The 16,734-nt window shown below is 35.4% G+C and overlaps 1 protein-coding gene across 1 annotated transcript; it reads left to right on the top strand.

The window, feature by feature from the left end:
- Positions 1-717: 717 nt before the first annotated feature.
- LOC132546108 (small ribosomal subunit protein mS40-like) lies at positions 718-12,515 on the top strand. The gene is made up of 6 exons (XM_060209804.1): positions 718-815; positions 3,856-4,000; positions 6,124-6,218; positions 6,550-6,621; positions 10,989-11,115; positions 12,327-12,515. The coding sequence occupies exons 1-6, from the start codon at positions 753-755 to the stop codon at positions 12,437-12,439; spliced, it is 615 nt and encodes a 204-aa protein (XP_060065787.1). The 5' UTR covers positions 718-752; the 3' UTR covers positions 12,440-12,515.
- Positions 12,516-16,734: the final 4,219 nt, after the last annotated feature.

The raw sequence follows: 16,734 nt of genomic DNA, 5'->3' as shown, positions 1-16,734 counted from the left end.
TCCTATCGCCAAATAGGATGGGCGTCAAAATTGCGCAGTAGTTTATCCGTTGAGCTGACCCTGGAAATGTGACGCAGACGGGGTTGGATATGAAATAAAATAATTGTAATCTTTATCATATAAAAATTATATCACTCAATTAGGATACAAAAATATACTAAATAACAATTGACATCACCTAAATAGTCTATATGAGACGACATTCTCCCCTTATTATTCCAAAATACATATTAACGCCAAATTCGTTTATCGGAATTGAAGTGTATACCTACTCGAGTCACAATTTCCTGTTGCATGCCTACGTAAATCTTGAACCAAAATCAAATAAAAATTATTGCAAAAATCTCCATTTTGAATTCTCCATCCTGCAAGAACTGGCTAGATACTAAGTTGAGATATAACAAAACAATATCTTCAAGAATATTGCAACTGTCTTAATATGAAAAATACGAACAAAAATGTCAAAGAGATTTCATCATATGGACGAATCCATATAGAAAGGTGAATTAGTTTATACTTCAGTATAACAGCTAAATCAGCTAATGTAATCTTGATTTGGCACTCTATGGTCTATTTCCCGATATCATTTTAAACAAAATACGTTTCTTCTAAGAGAAAATAAACAATTAAACATAACACGAAATATACCCCTAATAATGAAAATGGAAACGACCATAAAACGTCTTAATGATTCAGACCAGTCTCTGTTAGAAAAGAGCTTAACACATGTTGATCTTGTACTTGATGGAAAGATGATTCGTGCTATTTCTACAAATGCATGCAAACAAATTCTTCACGATATAGTTATTCCAAAGGTAATACGTTTATCCAGTTTGATTTACAATGCGTTATACGGTCTATTGAAAGACTATCAACACACTTACATATTGTAAGATGCCGTATCCTTGGACAGGTTGGGAATAACCTCATACTCTCTTTTTGGATTCCTCCCTGGGGCTCATTAATATCGGTCATTTGACAATGTCCCTCGTCGGTAGGGGATTCTGACGAGTGACATTGTCAAACGTTCGGTATAAATCAGTCTCGAGAAGAAATCCCATAAGGGATTGAACCCCTCTTGTGGGTAATAGTCCTGCATTTGAGGAATAGGCCAAGTCAATGCTTTGAGTAATCAATTAATTACTAATATATAGGGCCATTTGAAATAGGAACACTTAAATTTCCTTTAAATATTTGCTGCAAATGTTTCATGTCAACAGGTTTTTCATTTGTGAAATAACATTGCTTGCTTATCGTAAAAATTACAAACTTTATCACATCCACTGTTTATCAACTGCTTATAGTGTGACTTAAAATAGAACATTGGTCAATTTATGCCATTTGCACTAAATGTTCCCAAATGTGAACAAAGTCATAGATGTAAGAAGTCATTTTGACACAAAGGTAGATCAAAGAAATGAACATTTCTTATGCAATTTCAGACATTGACACATTGGCTGTTGAGTAATGTTAAAAAGATTTCACTTTTTTTGTTGCAATTTTTAAACAAACTTTATTTGTTTCTATTTCAAAATAACCATACATTTGCATAACTAGCTGATTACCCAAAATGGTAACTAAACCCCAAATGCACGACTATATAAGGAGTTTTCCCAGGCTGTTGAAATGAGAATGGTGAGTGCTTGCCCTATATGGAGTATATGTACATTTGTCATAACCATTCATCTGGTGAAGCTGTTACCTTGTTTTGCAATTGGCGTGATATAAGTGGTTTATTTTGTAATTACCTTAAAACAATCGCTAGACTGCAGAAACCATCGACGTCATCAGCCAGGACCACCTCTCACTGGACGTTTCGACTCCTATCCTGGAACGTCCTCAAGGTGGCGAGTCGACAGTGATTGGCCAAATCACTGCCTGTCGATGGATGGCTTCCAGCTCAATTCTTCTCTTCTCCACCAAAGCCAGCTGGACGACTTCTCTGCTGTTGTTGATAGTCGTTGAACAGCTGCCCTTCGGTCTCTTCCCTGGATGCCTAGTGTAGAAAACATCCTCCACATGGACTGTGCAGGGAACCCTCTGCACCCCATCTCTACTGGCAAGACCCACACACTATCCTTTTGCTCTCACGTCGTCTGCAAGATCAGTGTACTTCCCTTTCTTCCGCTCATGAGCCTCTTGGCATCGATCCTCCCAGGGGACAGTTAGCTCAATCATTACCATTTTCTTCCCTTGCTGTGACCATAGTAGGATATCTGGACGAAGGTTGGTTTGGACTACCTCTGGGAAAACTAGTCTTTGCCCTAAGTCAACCCGCATCTCCCAACTGTTTGCTCCATCCAGTATCCCTCCTTGGTGCACTGCTTTCTTATTGGTTGTCTCTCCAGATCTTACAAAGTTGATGTACGGTTGATGTTTCGTACATTTCCTCTTTTTCTGCCTTTCCTTCTCAAGGGTGTCTGCTAGCTCTCGCAGTACCTTGTTGTGTCTCCATGTGTATCTCCCCTGGGTCAGAGCGGTGTTGCACGATGACAATACATGGGCCAGGTTACCCGGTTGGTCACACAGTGGGCAGTTGGGGTTTTCCATCATCCCCCATCGGTGGAGATTGGTAGGTGTTGGTAGGACATCATACACGGATCGCAGGAGGAACTGGATTCTACATGGTTCCAACTTCCAGATATCTGCCCATGTAAGACGTCTTTCCGTTGTCTCCCATTTGGTCCATGCTCCCTGTGCTCCCATTTCTACAGCTTTAACCTTAGTTAAGTTTAATGCTGATGTTTTATACAGCTGCCTTTTACACTACTTCCTACTGGGATTTCTTAGGACGCCATTGAAATAGAACAAAGAAAAGCACATTCTGCCAAATTCCTCTGAGGAGAATGGAACTCGGATCTCATGCTTGGTGACCCGCAACTCTACTAAATGAGATTAAAGAAGCATACTCCATCCGCGGAGGGACAGAGTCTATATTTAACACTATGTACAAGCCACACCAACCTGCTCCCTTTACAAGATCATACATATAATCATGTAGCAATAGATTCAACATCTTACATAACATCAGGTGATAGAATAAGAGTTGATTATAAAGTCATCCAACTCTCTGAAAAAAAAAATTATGGATAAATTTTCTTAGAACTCTTATCAATTTGAAGTCTTCAGCATCATCACCATCACAGGATCCAAACCTGATCTTATTCAGGCCTGACCTAGCTAGCTACAATCTTCCCTAAATTGGTACTTGCTTTCAACTTAACATAAAAACTCCAAAAAAAAAATGAGTTGTTTTCAATCTATATTACCTCCCAAGGCCAACTGCACTCAAACCGTTGAGTCTGATACTTAAGTTGAAGAAAGGGTTGGTATGTGTTGACCACACCTTAGTTACCTTCTACACCGTACTACAGCTCAAGTATTGGAATACACTAAACTTTCACTCTATCTCTCTCTTTGTGAAGATTGTCTTACAAGACAAACCTAGTTGTTGTTTCGATAAAGATGTAATGAAACAATTGTTCTAGTTTTCACTATTGATGTAGATATTGGAAATCAAATAAAATGGCAGGTAATAATGTTGGCATCAACAGGGGAGGCTCTATCACTGTTTTCTTAACTGGCTGGAACACATAATCAGCAATGCTAATCAAAAACAAAACTGTCGTTATCAGTTTTTTCATAGGAATCTATTTTTGGCAAGGACCAGTTTGTTTCTAGAATCAATTAAACCAAACAAAACTTCTTGTTAAATTCTTTAATTGAAAAAAAAACAAAAAACAGATGCAAAGCATCAGCTTTATACTGTGATAAAACAAATTTTATGTTTGCGTTGATAAATCCCAGAGAAGACAGGAATTGCTTGTCACTGATGTTGGCTTTCTGTGTTACCAGGCAGTACAACAGAGACCAATATCTGTAACCTGTATTTGCCTTGCAAGAGATGAAGCAAATGAAAGAGTGGTACGGGATGCTAGAAAAGGAATAGAATACAAACCAGCAGATGCAGAGACAAGTAAACGATACCTGGCTAGTAAAGGTAGGGCATTTAACAAGGAACTACTTAATATACTATATATAGATCCATGATGTAAATGAAACATAGAAGTCCCTGACAGTGCTAAAAGTCAGCAGTGGCATTAATATAATATCTTCTTTTAATAAAGTGTAACCCTAGTAAAATACTATCAGTATACTAATGTAACATAGGTCATTATTTATTTCAATGCCTCTGTTAGGAATCGAACCCGGGACCCTTGGCTTACTAGTCTGATGCTCAACCAACTAATATTCTCATTCTATCCACTTTCCCTCATTCTATCCACTTTCCTTACTTCATTTCCCTCTCCTAAACTCTTTTCACTTTCCCTTTCCCAAATTCGATCAGTCGCTGCCTGCTTGTTACTTCTAAGGAGACAGATTAACATAAGTTTATAAGTTCTTTCTGAATCCTTTTTGTATAACATCCTTTGAATGAAATGCCATTGTCAAAATAAAATAAAGTTTAAACAACCAACTAAAGAGAAGTTCTCTCTAACCGAGTGGTATATTGCGGCTAGTATTTTACCAGGGTTACACTAGTTACAACAACTGTTTTAATGCATAATCTGCCTGTCCATGTAATAATTTTGCTTTTGTGTCACAAATTTTATATACCCTGACTGTATTAGTAAAAAAATGTGATGTCATGATATAGACAGTGATGTTACATCATGGATAGGAAATGGTGCGAAGATATCAATTAACTATCTTAAATTTCCATACATGTATTAATATCTGGTGTCTCCATACAAACATCAGTAAGGTATGTGTATACATGCATGCATGCATGCAAGGATGGATGGATGGATGTTTATATATGTATAGAGATTTGAAATATTAATAAACGTGGATGAAGATAACATTCATGTAAGCATGGAGATATAACTTATATATGTAAGAGGATATTTATAGATGTATGGAGTATAATTTTATATGTAAGAGGATATTTATAGATGTATGGAGGTATATTTTTATATGTAAGAGGATATTTATAGATGTATGGAGATATAACTTATATATGTAAGAGGATACTTATAGATGTATGGTGGTATAATTTTATATGTAAGAGGATATTTATAGATGTATGGAGGTATAATTTTATATGTAAGAGGATATTTATAGATGTATGGAGGTATAATTTCATATGTAAGAGGATATTTATAGATGTATGGAGGTATAATTTCATATGTAAGAGGATATTTATAGATGTATGGAGGTATAATTTTATATGTAAGAGGATATTTATAGATGTATGGAGGTATAATTTCATATGTAAGAGGATATTTATAGATGTATGGAGGTATAATTTCATATGTAAGAGGATATTTATAGATGTATGGAGGTATAATTTCATATGTAAGAGGATATTTATAGATGTATGGAGATATAATTTCATATGTAAGAGGATATTATAGATGTATGGCGGTATAATTTTATATGTAAGAGGATATTTATAGATGTATGGAGATATAATTTCATATGTAAGAGGATACTTATAGATGTATGGAGGTATAATTTTATATGTAAGAGGATACTTATAGATGTATGGAGATATAATTTCATATGGAGGATACTTATAGATGTATGGAGATATAACTTATATATGTAAGAGGATATTTATAGATGTATGGAGGTATAATTTCATATGTAAGAGGATATTTATAGATGTATGGAGGTATAATTTCATATGTAAGAGGATATTTATAGATGTATGGAGATATAATTTCATATGTAAGAGGATACTTATAGATGTATGGCGGTATAATTTTATATGTAAGAGGATATTTATAGATGTATGGAGATATAATTTCATATGTAAGAGGATATTTATAGATGTATGGAGGTATAATTTCATATGTAAGAGGATATTTATAGATGTATGGAGATATAATTTCATATGTAAGAGGATACTTATAGATGTATGGAGGTATAATTTCATATGTAAGAGGATATTTATAGATGTATGGAGGTATTTATAGATGTAAGGAGATATTTCTAGATGTATGGAGGTATTTATAGATGTAAGGAGATATTTATAGATGTATGGAGGTATTTATAGATGTAAGGAAATATTTGTAGATGTATGGAGGTATGAAATTTTGTCATATTGTTCATTATCAGCCTACAGAGAAACATACGGTGACGATGTTGTGTGGAAGCATTACAGACGGAATTTTAGAGGTCACATTGCTCCAGAAACAAGGTTAACATGTGTGGTAGGTAGTAAACAAATCATATTAATACTGTAATATTTTGTATTTGATATTATTCAGATGAAGTATACAGTAATAATCCATAGTTGTAAGTAGGTACATCTTGTGATAATTCTTGGTATAACCGGGTACATTTCAGTCATTAATCCTTATAGAAAATTTTAAGCCCTATATTGTAAAACAGACATTTTAGCCTATTGAATATTTCAACCTTTATGAAACTTTTCAGACTAAACTCTTAATAATTTTAAAGTTCTTGAATTATGGTTAATGAATACTTACTTAATATTAATTTATTTGTAAATTTCAGACTATTTTGAAATATGTTTTTCAGCGAAAGGGTTTTATCAGTACTGGAAATGCTTGTCCAGTGTGCAGAGACCAGTACTTATGTCTCAGTTTTGAGGTAAGTACTTTAATGTTGGTTTAATATCGCTGTGCGTTCTATCAACAGCTATGGTCATTTAATTAAATATGGATGTACGATGTGAAGTAGATAACATAAAATATGCCACAGGATTTACACTATGTAAATTTTTTGAGGTTGGTGTTATATAAGTGTGAGGTAGGTATATATAAGTGTGTGATAGACATAGTAAAGAGATGGGAATATTCCAGTGTAAGGTAAGTATATAAGTATGAGGCATGAATAAGGTATCAGTATTAGGTAGATATATAAAAATGTGAGGAAGGTATACCATAAATTTCTGCGTATAGTGCACACTTTTTCAAGCTAAAACTGTCGTGTCAAAAAGGGGGTGTGCATTATACGCAGGAACATGCCATTCTTGGGGTTCTCTTTCCCGAGTTCTGCGTCTGCCATATTGGATTACCTCCCTTCACATAGTTATATGTAAAAGTCGTCTGTCATATATGATAGTTTGGAGATAAAAACAACAAAAAAATAAAATAAAATTTGAATCTTTTAATCATCAGCCATACACGCTAGCATTACGATGAATCTAATTTTTTTGCCGTTTCCGGTCATTCGAATAGTCACAGTCTTACTATTGGTCGGGGCTATAGTAGTGTCTGAATTTCTGCCTCATTTTGATGATGTATCTCTGGAATTCAATGAGTCCGGAAGTTTTTGGGCGATTGTCGTTCTGTTCATAAATCGGACAGACCATCCCATCAATGCCTAAAGTTGGTGACCCCATGACCTCTCTTGATCTGCATGGCCCGCAGTTCTGTTGTACTGGCAGCGATGCCAGTATCTCTGCAATCGCATACAAAGTTGAACAGCTCTCTCTCCATCTCTGGGTGTTTCGTTGTCGCACCTATGTCAGCCCTTCTGGTCAGTGGTAGGGACTTTAGTTATCAATGGATCAAACCACATCAACTGTTTCATCGCGGTAACCAGTAATCAATTAATTTTTCTGTAGAAAACTTTTTTTTGTTTAATCTGACCCCAAAAAAGTACCTGCGCATTATACCCGAGTGCGCACTATACCCACAGATTTACGGTATATACATTTGAGATAGGTATAAATAGGTATGAGGTAGGTATATAGAAGTGTAAGATGATACATGTATGTGTGAGGTAGGTAAACATAAGTTAGGTGTAGGTATATATACATGTATGAGGTAAGAATATGTATGTGTGAGTTAAGTACAAATATATAAAAATATGAGGTCGTATATATAAGTGTGAGATTGTACCTATACGTATTAGGTAGGTGTATGTAAGTGTGATGTAGGTATATACACGTAGGAGGTAGGTATACATAAGTGTGAGATAGGTATTCATAAGTGTGAGGTAGGTATATATACATGTATGAAGTAAGTTTACATATATGTTTGAGGTAGGTATATATTAATATTTTATAAAAGTATGAGGTAGGTATATTTAAGTGTATGATAGATATTTTTACACATATGGGGTAGGTATACATATATGTAAGTATAGATAGATATGAGGTAGATTTCAAAAGTATGAGGTAGGATAACAGTATTATACACCTGGTATAAGAATTATGTAGGTGTATATAAGTATGAGGTAGGTACTATATAAGTATTAGGGAGGTATTATAAAGTATGAGATATTTACTGTATTTGTGAAGTAGGTACCGTTATAAGTATGTGTTAAGTATCGTATATGTGAAGTAATTACTGTTATAAGCATTTAAGACAGGAAGGATGACAAAGTAAGCATTGTATAGTAAACTCTACTTTTTGCGAAGTCAGTGGGACCATCAAAGATGCATTGTGAAACATGACGCTAGTTTACTTCTGTCCTGGTCAATGTGTAGGCCTAAATATCAAGTGTAATGAAGTGACAAAATGTTATTACTTACGTAATATTGTATATAAACATAACTAACACTAAGGTTAAATGTGAAGTTTTGCTATTTATTATGGATTTTTTTTACTACAAAACAACATATTTACCAGGGTATATGTGTTATCAGTTATAAATAGGCTTTACGTAGTACACTAGACTCGTTTAATAGAATGCGATTCAATGAAATTATTTATCATGTCAACACTATCCACAAATTCGGAAAAAGTTGCTGTCCAAGTCTATGTCCTCTGGATGTGATTAGTCTGTTGTTTTGGTTTTCAATTCATCAATAATGTTATTTTGTGTCTGTTGTTCAATAGTTATGTTGTCCTCGTTTACTGATACAAAGCCGGTGAAAGAAATTTGGTTCTCTGAGATATAACTGAACATGAACAGTGAGATATTTTAAAACAGGTCATTTTGTGTGTTACTGTGAATAGTGTTTTCTAGACAATGTACAAATTTGTTACGCGTGAGTGTGAAATGTTCATATATACACATAAATTACCCTGTGGGGACCCTCAAATCACATCATACAAAGCAGTAGTACATAGCAACTTTATAAATACATGTAAAAGTTGTATAGGGATTCATGGGGGGAAATTTTATTACTTTTTGAAATGTGGAATGTCATTAAATCCGACTTTGTAAGATGTGGAATTTACTGTATATTAGATATGTACATTTGTTCCCCCTGTTGTCCTGATTGATGTTAGCTGTGTGTTATCTGTTACAGTGGAACAAAGCTGTGTGTTATCTGTTACAGTGGAATAAATCTGTGTGTTATCTGTTACAGTGGAATAAATCTGTGTGTTATCTGTTACAGTGGAATAAATCTGTGTGTTATCTGTATCAGTGGAACAAAGCTTTGTGTTATCTGTTGCAGTGGAACAAAGCTTTGTGTTATCTGTTACAGTGGAACAAAGCTGTGTGTTATCTGTTACAGTGGAACAAAGCTGTGTGTTATCTGTTACAGTGGAACAAAGCTGTGTGTTATCTGTTACAGTGGAACAAAGCTGTGTGTTATCTGTTAAAGTGGAACAAATCTGTGTGTTATCTGTTAAAGTGGATCAAAGCTGTGTGTTATCTGTTAAAGTGGATCAAAGCTTTGTGTTATCTGTTAAAGTGGATCAAAGCTGTGTGTTATCTGTTGTAGTGAAACAAATCTGTGTGTTATCAGTTACAGTGGAACAAATCTGTGTGTGATCTGTTACAGTGGAACAAATCTGTGTGTTATCTGTTAAAGTGGATCAAAGCTGTGTGTTATCTGTTAAAATGGAACAAAGCTGTGTGCTTATCTGTTGTAGTGAAACAAAGCTGTGTGTTATTTGTTGTAGTGGAACAAAGCTGTGTGTTATCTGTTACAGTGGAACAAAGCTGTGTGTTATCTGTTAAAGTGGAACAAAGCTGTGTGCTTATCTGTTACAGTGAAACAAAGCTGTGTGTTATTTGTTGTAGTGGAACAAAGCTGTGTGTTATCTGTTAAAGTGGAACAAAGCTGTGTGCTTATCTGTTACAGTGAAACAAAGCTGTGTGTTATCTGTTAAAGTGGATCAAAGCTGTGTGTTATCTGTTAAAGTGGATCAAAGCTGTGTGTTATCTGTTAAAATGGAACAAAGCTGTGTGCTTATCTGTTACAGTGAAACAAAGCTGTGTGTTATCTGTTGTAGTGGAACAAAGCTGTGTGTTATCTGTTGTAGTGGAACAAAGCTGTATGTTATTTGTTGTAGTGGAACAAAGCTGTGTGTTATCTGTTGTAGTGGAACAAAGCTGTGTGTTATCTGTTGTAGTGGAACAAAGCTGTGTGTTATTTGTTGTAGTGGAACAAAGCTGTGTGTTATCTGTTGTAGTGGAACAAAGCTGTGTGTTATTTGTTGTAGTGGAACAAAGCTGTGTGTTATTTGTTGTAGTGGAACAAAGCTGTGTGTTATTTGTTGTAGTGGAACAAAGCTGTGTGTTATTTGTTGTAGTGGAACAAAGCTGTGTGTTATTTGTTGTAGTGGAACAAAGCTGTGTGTTATTTGTTGTAGTGGAACAAAGCTGTGTGTTATCTGTTGTAGTGGAACAAAGCTGTGTGTTATCTGTTGTAGTGGAACAAAGCTGTGTGTTATCTGTTGTAGTGGAACAAAGCTGTGTGTTATTTGTTGTAGTGGAACAAAGCTGTATGTTATTTGTTGTAGTGGATCAATGCTGTGTGTTATCTGTTAAAGTGGATCAAAGCTGTGTGTTATCTGTTAAAATGGAACAAAGCTGTGTGCTTATCTGTTACAGTGGAACAAAGCTGTGTGTTATTTGTTGTAGTGGAACAAAGCTGTGTGTTATTTGTTGTAGTGGAACAAAGCTGTATGCTTATAAGTGGAAGCTTTGTGGGTTTTTTGTTACATGTGCATTCTCAAAATTAAACTGTTTGTTCAATTTTATCAAACTGGTTTGAAATCTTTGTGTTATAGGATTGATAATGAGTAATCTGTATATCTCTGTGGTTACAGAACAGGGACTTACTACAACAGTTTTTAGACCCAATGACGGGAGAGTGTCTACCTAGTAAAGTCACAGGCCTGTGTCAGCAACAACATAAACGCCTTATGTTTGAGGTGGCCAAGGCTCAGGATTATGGTAAGAAAAACAACATTTTCCATAATGGTTTTTGGAAAGTTGACAACAGTTATCACCATGTTAGCATCTGACACCTGCATACTTGTCATTTGTCATATATCACAAGTTTACCTGGGCTATTTTAAGTCCTTTGTTTCCCAGAAATTTCATGCAGTAAATCCTGACTAAAAATTAAATGTGAATAGGCTAGTGAAATATAAAAGTGGTTTCTGCTCTGTAACCTGAGCTGACAATATAACTTAAATTATTGGCCTTAAACATTTACAAGGTTTCCTTACTGAAAGTACTTGCTTGTAATAGCTGTAGACATCTGCCTCCGATTGCTCAAAGGTTAGTTAGAATTAACCAGTGGTTAGTGGAAAATTCAAATTGTTGCCTCTGAAGAAATAAGGCTGTCAAAAGCAAAATTAAAACAAAAGATATCTAATTGACCAGTCTAATGCCATGAAATGATCAATTGTTTCCCCAATTTTTTTTTATTTGTATTACAATTTTTCACTAACCACTGGTTATCTCTAACCAGACTTTGAACACATGGGGTCTGTAGGCCAAAGGTCATGACAGCTGTGTTACTATGAATAGGAAAGTGGTTTCTATGAGGTAGTCTCTTTATAATCTCCTTTATCTTTGACCACACAAGTAATATCCTCTTATGTTAAGTTTTATGACAACCACAACACACTTCATTTAGTATTTAACTCCTTGTAATACCCTACAGACTGGGGTCAATGTCTGCTGTTGTTTGTTAGTAGTTACACTTGTTACTCAACAAATTTGTATGACACTCGGAACTTCTGATCAGTACCAATTTTAAGTAAGAGTTATGCTCTTTAAAAAATGTCCTGCTATGTGGCAGTGTCATCAAATTAGACTTATTTTCAATACCATATAATAATCAGAATGTCAGTCTGTCTGTCCGTTCATCCAATTTGTTTTTTGTTTCCACAAATTATGTTCAGTTCTGGTTAGATGATCACTAACAGACTTTCTTCATTGCTTTTTCACAGGAGTGCTAAATCTCAATTGCTTTTCATGATCAGAAGTCAAAGGTCAAGGTCACCATTACTATAAATAAAAATGAGATTATACTGTACTGTCAGGAAGTATAATCAATTTAGACTTTTACTTTCAATTTTAACATCAAGTTTTATGCTTATTTTAACTCTTGTGTAGGTCAGCAGTGGTCATTGTTATTCTCCTTTTTTCAACAGGATATTTAGAGAAATATTTTCCTCTGAGAAAATACAACTATTCAGAGTACTACAGGATGGCAGGATTGACCAAGGAAATGTTGGATGCAGAGGCAGAAGAGATGATGAATTAAGACCATTAGAACAGGACGAGAATTCATTAGGAATTTTATGAGTGGCATTTGATGAAATAAAACAAATTCTTATTTATCTGGTTTTTCTTTTTACCCTATGCTCAATGAACACAGAGACACCTATACAGGTGATATACAGAGACACAACTACAATAGATATACAGACACCATTACTACTGTGACACGGAGACACAACTACAGTAGATATATACAGACACCATTACTACTGTGACATGGAGACACAACTACAGTAGATATACAGACACCCTTACTACTGTGACACGGAGACACAACTACAGTAGATATACAGATACCATTACTACTGTGACATGGAGACAAACTACAGTAGATATACAGATACCATTACTACTGTGACATGGAGACAAACTACAGTAGATATACAGACACCATTACTACTGTGACAGGTAGACACAACTACAGTAGATATACAGACACCCTTACTACTGTGACACGGAGACAAACTACAAGAGGTAAACAGAAATTGTAATGATAATCTTTACCTGCCGAATCTAAAATGGCCACCTGGAAGCTATTTTGTTTCTTTTGATCAGACCCAAAATCAAATGGGCACAAGGAGAGACCAAAGGGAACATACATACGAAATTTTAGAGTCATTCATTTAGTACTTCTTTAGAAATAGGAATAACAGTCTTTATTAGGCGAAATCCAAGATGGCTAACTGTCGGCCATTTTATATTTCTGATCAGACCCAAATTCAATCAGGCACTACTAGGGACCAAAAGGAACCTGGATATGGAATTAAAGAAAGATCCATCAAGTACTTCTCAAGAAATGGCGATAACAAACTTTCAAAGTCATAATTCAAAATGACCGCCTTTCGGCCATTTTGTTTTTCTGATCAGTCCCAAAATTAGACGGGCACACTTAGAAACCAAGAGGAACCGACATATGAAATTTGAGAGAGATCCATTCAATGCTTTTAAAGAAATGGTGATAACAAACTTAATTGAACAAATCCCAGATGACCGCCTTTCGGTCATTTTGTTTATGTGACCAGTCCAAAAATCAAACGGGCACAACTAAGGACCTAGGGGAACATCCATATGCAATTTTAAAAAGATCCATCCAGTACTTCTCAAGAAATAGCGATAAAAATTGTTAACGGACGGACGGACGTACGACGGACCACGGACGCAGATCATTTTGAATGGATACCATCTGATAATAATGGGCTAAAAACTGAGTTGTCCTTAAAACATTTACATTTAATTAAATTGTAATTTAAATGTCACTGAGTCGGATATTTAAAATCACTGAACGATTTTTATATTGACGTAATTTGTATGTGGTCAAATCAACAATGTTTTATGAGTTAAAGCAGATGTATTTTCTCACCTTCAAAGCCACAAAGAAGACAATTATCAACCTTACTAAGCTTATTGTCTTCACGGACAATATTTCATGTTATCAAAAGTCGAAATAGGATTCTGGGGATCCATTTGTTCTAAAATTGTAATCAATGGGAAATATCTTGTCTTACGAGTCTGTCTTTGAAACTATTGTGAAATGCTTGAGACATTTCAAACGAATTTTGAAGTTTCGGAAACATAGTGTAACCACAGGTAAAAGGAATCCTTTGCACATAATGTAGATAATGTGAATATTTATGCGAGTTAGTTACCTCTAGCGACAGACATGAAGTTTGTTCAGTTTACGGGCTTGGTGTGCCTGTTGTCCCGACTTCGGTCTTGTATAAAGCAATCAATTATTCACACGAAACAAACCAATACACAGGGGAGGTACAGATGTTGCTGAACTCGATCCACATATTAAACGTCTACTGCAGTAGTCCGGGACAGGCCCTGCAACTATAGCGATTAGTTTCAATGTACGGGGTTTTCTAATGGTGATCTAACATCTATATTGGCTAGTAATGAAAAACATGCTTTCGTTGCCAAAACCAACCTTTAGATTATTATCAAAGTCCTTGTAGTGAATGTCGAGAAGTTTATTTTATGCCGCTGTGGTAAAATATCTAGTTTAATAATATAACGATAAAAAGGCCGTTTTCAACCTTCTGATAAAGCCTATTATTTTTAATTACATTGTTGTTTATCTAAGCCTCCATGTACCTGAGGCTTATTTTTTCTACCTGTAACTTTCCTGTACTTATTTTTTTTTTTTTGTCTGCTGGTCAGGAAGCTGAAGATCCGCAGTGCTGTGGAGATTGTGTCCAGCTACTTGAATTGACCAGCAGAAAGCAGCGGGTTGCAATCAGTTCAAAATATGGTCGCTGATTGAAAGGAAGCCCACGAGTTTCAATTACGGGCCCTTCGCTTTTATTATCGTTGTTGGTGACATGTTTGTATGACACCAAAGTGAATAGTTTAATACAAATATAGATGTAGATAAAGTAGAGCCAAACAATGAATTAAACTGCATTATACAGCTGTTTCGTCCTTCCAGGACTCGTCGGTGATGCCGAGTGCCTAAATTTTGAACCCTAGAAGGCGACTAAGGAAAAAAATAACGTAAATCCTCATATCAGTAACGCTGGGTTAAGAGCTTTTATTAAATACAGGTAGACGATCAGGTGATCTCAATGTATTCTGGAGGATCTTGATCTCTATAACAACTAGGCAGCTGAAAGAGTATATAACGACTCCACTAGTGTCATCCGCGATAGAGGGGTAAAATGTGTCGCCTTCTAAACTAGTTATGTCACTCATTGTTCCCAGAGACAATAGGGAAGCTGGGATGGCTAGCAATAGTAACGAGAATAGCCTCGAAAAATGTCAGATGGTGCTTTGTGGAGAGCACGGTAAAGCCTTAGAGTTGATCACTTTCAGTAGTGGAGTGAATATAAACAGTTGTTATGTCAGTGTTGCAACAACGGCATCATCACTCGAAACGTAACCCTATACACGTATACATTCTGTGATTGTATGTACATTTCGAACACAACTTACAGAAACCAAGCAATATATTTCTATTATCCAGGCCTCGGCGGGTTTTTGTTTTTGTTTTTATTCAAAGGCTTTTAAGACAATAAATATACATCACATACCCTTCCTATATGACAATAATCAATAAAATTATCATAGTGTGTATACCACGTGACTTTTTCGGTATAACAAAATATCGGCGTTCGATTCAGGTATGTTTTTAACGAATCTGGGTAAGATTTAGACCAAAACTGACAACTTTGATGTCCTTTATATCTTTTATTAGAAGTATGTTTCCTGTATACAAATTGAATATGTCGGCATACTGGCATAGAAAATGCTATGCATGCATTTTTTTTTATGATATTATCTTTCAAATTAGATTGTAAACTACTTAATAGAAAACCCATAACGTACATGCCCACATTTAGAATCATTACGTATAGAATTTGTCTGCATAATTTCTCGCTTCTTATTTTCACTGAGATTTACTTATGCTCTCCAAACGAACTCGATCGACCTATACTGATGTCGTAATATCACACGACGACAGACGACTTGGTTAGCCCTTTCCGTCATGGTATAATATCACACGACGACAGACGACTTGGTTAGCCCTTTCCGTCATGGTATAATATCACACGACGACAGACGACTTGGTTAGCCCTTTCCGTCATGGTATAATATCACACGACAGACGATTACCCACTAGCTACCACAAGTTATCCTGATTACTCGCCTGTGGAGTGATTAAAAATCCAACAAACATATGTTTAAAGTGATATTGTAATTTTGACCATTAACCTTCCCCTATAATCACCAGTGAGGTGTATAACTTGATTGTGTGATGTTATAGATCATATATTAACTAAACCTGTCTTGGGGTTCATGAGATGTCCCGTACTGAAGATTGCTTATGAATACACGCAAACAACGACAAACACACAACATATTTTAAAGATAATATAATATTTATTGACATACATATATATATATATATATATATATATATAACATTTAAATTTGAATAAACATGCGAGAATGGGTATAAGTAAAGTCTGATTGTGTCCATGGTAATCTATCACCAATAGCATTGTTTCCGGACATTAGAGGGACAATCCTCTTCGGATGGAAGACATCATATCTCACATTGGACATCAGTTCATGTCCGCTGGAATAAAATCTTATATCTTCTTCCCTTTTTCAATTGACCATCTGTCGACGTTGATGTCCGTGTATCTCACATACGTATTTTCCGGTGACGAGGTTTTCGTCAATGAAACCAATAAACCCTTCTATGTTATATGATGAACAAGCTGCAAAACAAACATTCTACAAGTAAATGAGTCAAATGTCTTCAAAGTTGAT

The sequence above is a fragment of the Ylistrum balloti genome, unplaced genomic scaffold (genome assembly GCF_031769215.1).
Source record: "Ylistrum balloti isolate Yb309-2 unplaced genomic scaffold, AGI_CSIRO_Ybal_v1 Utg369874, whole genome shotgun sequence".
Classification (NCBI taxonomy): Eukaryota; Metazoa; Mollusca; class Bivalvia; order Pectinida; family Pectinidae; genus Ylistrum; species Ylistrum balloti.
This window is presented reverse-complemented; position numbering and strand designations above follow the sequence as displayed.